Source organism: Capsicum annuum, unplaced genomic scaffold (assembly GCF_002878395.1).
Source record: "Capsicum annuum cultivar UCD-10X-F1 unplaced genomic scaffold, UCD10Xv1.1 ctg72021, whole genome shotgun sequence".
Lineage (NCBI taxonomy): Eukaryota > Viridiplantae > Streptophyta > Magnoliopsida > Solanales > Solanaceae > Capsicum > Capsicum annuum.
The window spans coordinates 1-2,542 of record NW_025881896.1 but is presented as its reverse complement, the minus strand read 5'-3'; the positions used below and the strand labels follow the sequence as shown (position 1 = coordinate 2,542).

Below are 2,542 nucleotides of genomic sequence, written 5' to 3'. Positions count from 1 at the left end.
GCTTTTAAGCACTTTTTTTAGTTAAACAAAGCCAATCCAAACACCGTCTTAGTCGAGGAGAGAAAATGAATTTGTTGCCTTAGAGAGCATTACATCAAGATTGAAATAATATATCCCTCACAAAATTTTATAGACTAAATTACTATCCTTATGGTTTTTAATCTGATATAAGTTTTTTTCTAAGAAGTATTGATATAATCTTTTTCCTACATACAACTCCGTAAAAATGCTTTCTAGAATTAGTGTACCATGTTTAATCTTCTACAACTTAAGAAGTACAATGCAAGCAAATTACATCCGTAGGTTAGGTAACCCTTGTCAATTGTTTCTCTTCCATGAACTGAAGGATTATGTATCCGGAATCAAGTGTAGTGGACGAGTCTAGGGCCTCAAATAGTCTTGTAGATGTGAAAACTACAAACTTCTAATAAAGATCAAGCATTAAAGTGTATTTTGAAACTTTTTCAATAAAAAATGTCCATTCAAAATTTTCAGAGAATAATCTAGAAAGCGTATAAAACCTGTGACATTACCTCAAGATCACCTTCATTTTCACCTGTGGTAAGACCATGTAGAAGCACGCTGCCAAAAAAATAAAAAATGAGAGAAAAATATAGATGGGGGCCTAGAGATGTGTCATTTTGAAGCAAATTAAAGTGTTCCTTTTATTTTTTGCTTTTTATTTCTAATTTTGGATGCACTACATGTATTTATGGGGTGATGGGGGTAATTAGTGGACATCTTATTCAATGAGAAGACATTTCGAATACTCTAAAAGCAAAACTAGGAAGTAAAACTTTCAATAGCATAGATTACCTCCCAAATGACATGTTAATTTGCTTCTCAGAAGGGGCATGAATCATTGAATGTGGCTCCAGAATTAGAGTAGATGCCAACATGGTCTCGCCACCCGGATTTCGCTGCAGCAATCATACAGAACATGCTGTAAAAACTGGTACTCCCTCTGTCCCATTTTATGTGGCACACTTTACTTTTTAGTCCGTTCCAAAAAGAATGTCACCTTTCCTTATTTGGTAACTATTTAAAGGCACATTTCATCTTTTATCCTTATTGGTCCCACCTAATTTTAAAGATAGTACTACTTTTTCCTTTTTCCTTTTTTACTTTTCTAAGAAGGACGATTTGGTAAACTTCACAAAGTCCTTGCTTATTTCTTAAACTTCGTGCCTGGTAAAAGGTCACATAAAATAGGATGGAGGGAGTAAATTTCAAGTAAGCATAACACAAAACTATATACCCAACAAAGAAGGTAGTAAAGGAAGCTCTGTTGAACAATATCTAAAATCATTCTGAAAGCACAATATAAAACAGCTTGAAATATCTCACCAGTAAGCAAGAACTCAGTTAAGATGCCAACCTGACAGTTCTTAAAAAGATAGTCAACTGCCATGGATTCTTGCTCACTAGAAGGGTGCGAAAGTATCCGGAGGACAGAATTCAAAGCAGGCTCCTCTCCGAGCCTTTTGTTTGTGAGTTCTTCGAGATTCTTGGGATGATCCGCAATCAGATCACCAATGCACTGAAGTGCCTGACATCGATAAAAGCCGTTTTGAAGATAAAGGTACAAGAATCAATTTCACTTTGCCAGCATCTATACTGAACAATGTTCACTACATTATAATGTAAAGGCATTCGAAGTAGAGAAGTCGTAGTAACCAGCATATCTCCTCATACCCTTATACTCTCTTTTTTTATTTTGCCTAACCAACTATTAAGAATGCAGAAAGAAATCATGAAAATTGATTAATTAGAAAAGAAAGTCATCTACTTGAAGGCATCAAGAAATAGTCAACTCACCCTACAACGCACTTGTATTGGAGCACATTTACTTTCAACTCCTAACATTAAGAGATGGTCCAATACCTTTTTCTATAATATCAAACAGATAAGTTAGGGAAGTGATGTGATAATCCAAACATAAGCAGTTCTCACATTGAGGGAAAGAACAAACCTGAACCAAGACTGTTTTATTAGCCACCTTTTCTGAATCTCTCTCAGGATCAATTTCTGGGCCACCCTTGATTAGCAAATTGATGATGTCTAGTACACTGAGTAGATTTATTGTCTATTGGCAATCATTAACGGCAAAGATATGAGAAAAGACCAATAAGGCTTAGGCATATGAGAAATCATATCAGCAGCACATTAAATATATTTAAAAAATGAAAGAACGGAACAAATGGATTATGGGCTTGGAACAAATGGATTATGGGCTTAACCTTCGCTTGTGAAAATTTGTAGGTCGTCCCCCTAATGTTCAGAACTGATAGCAACTGATCAAAGCCCGGAATCGTTGTAAGCAATGCCTGCACAAGATTCACGATAAGTACTAGGAGAATTAAAATTATATGAGTAATGAACACAGAGGAGGCACTCAAGAAGCAACCTGATCTGATGCACTATTACGGAGGAGAATGTTCAGCAGTTCAAGACATACCTGAAGAATTCCCAAAGTAAAAGTAACAGAAGGTTTCAGTCTTTCAGATACGTGTTCAATAACTTTGATATGCTTTTCCTTGAG

The 2,542-nt window shown here is 35.6% G+C and overlaps 1 protein-coding gene across 5 annotated transcripts; it reads right to left on the bottom strand.

Annotated features, from left to right (window-relative positions):
• Positions 1 to 41: 41 nt before the first annotated feature.
• On the bottom strand, positions 42 to 2,458 carry LOC124894244 (golgin candidate 6-like; the record flags this gene model as incomplete). Of its 5 annotated transcripts, XM_047404968.1 has the most annotated exon segments (7): positions 42 to 582; positions 817 to 920; positions 1,379 to 1,549; positions 1,819 to 1,890; positions 1,973 to 2,086; positions 2,241 to 2,327; positions 2,408 to 2,458. In XM_047404968.1, coding segments are annotated over 7 exon segments (678 nt in total), but the record flags the coding sequence as incomplete, so codon positions are not given.
• Positions 2,459 to 2,542: the final 84 nt, after the last annotated feature.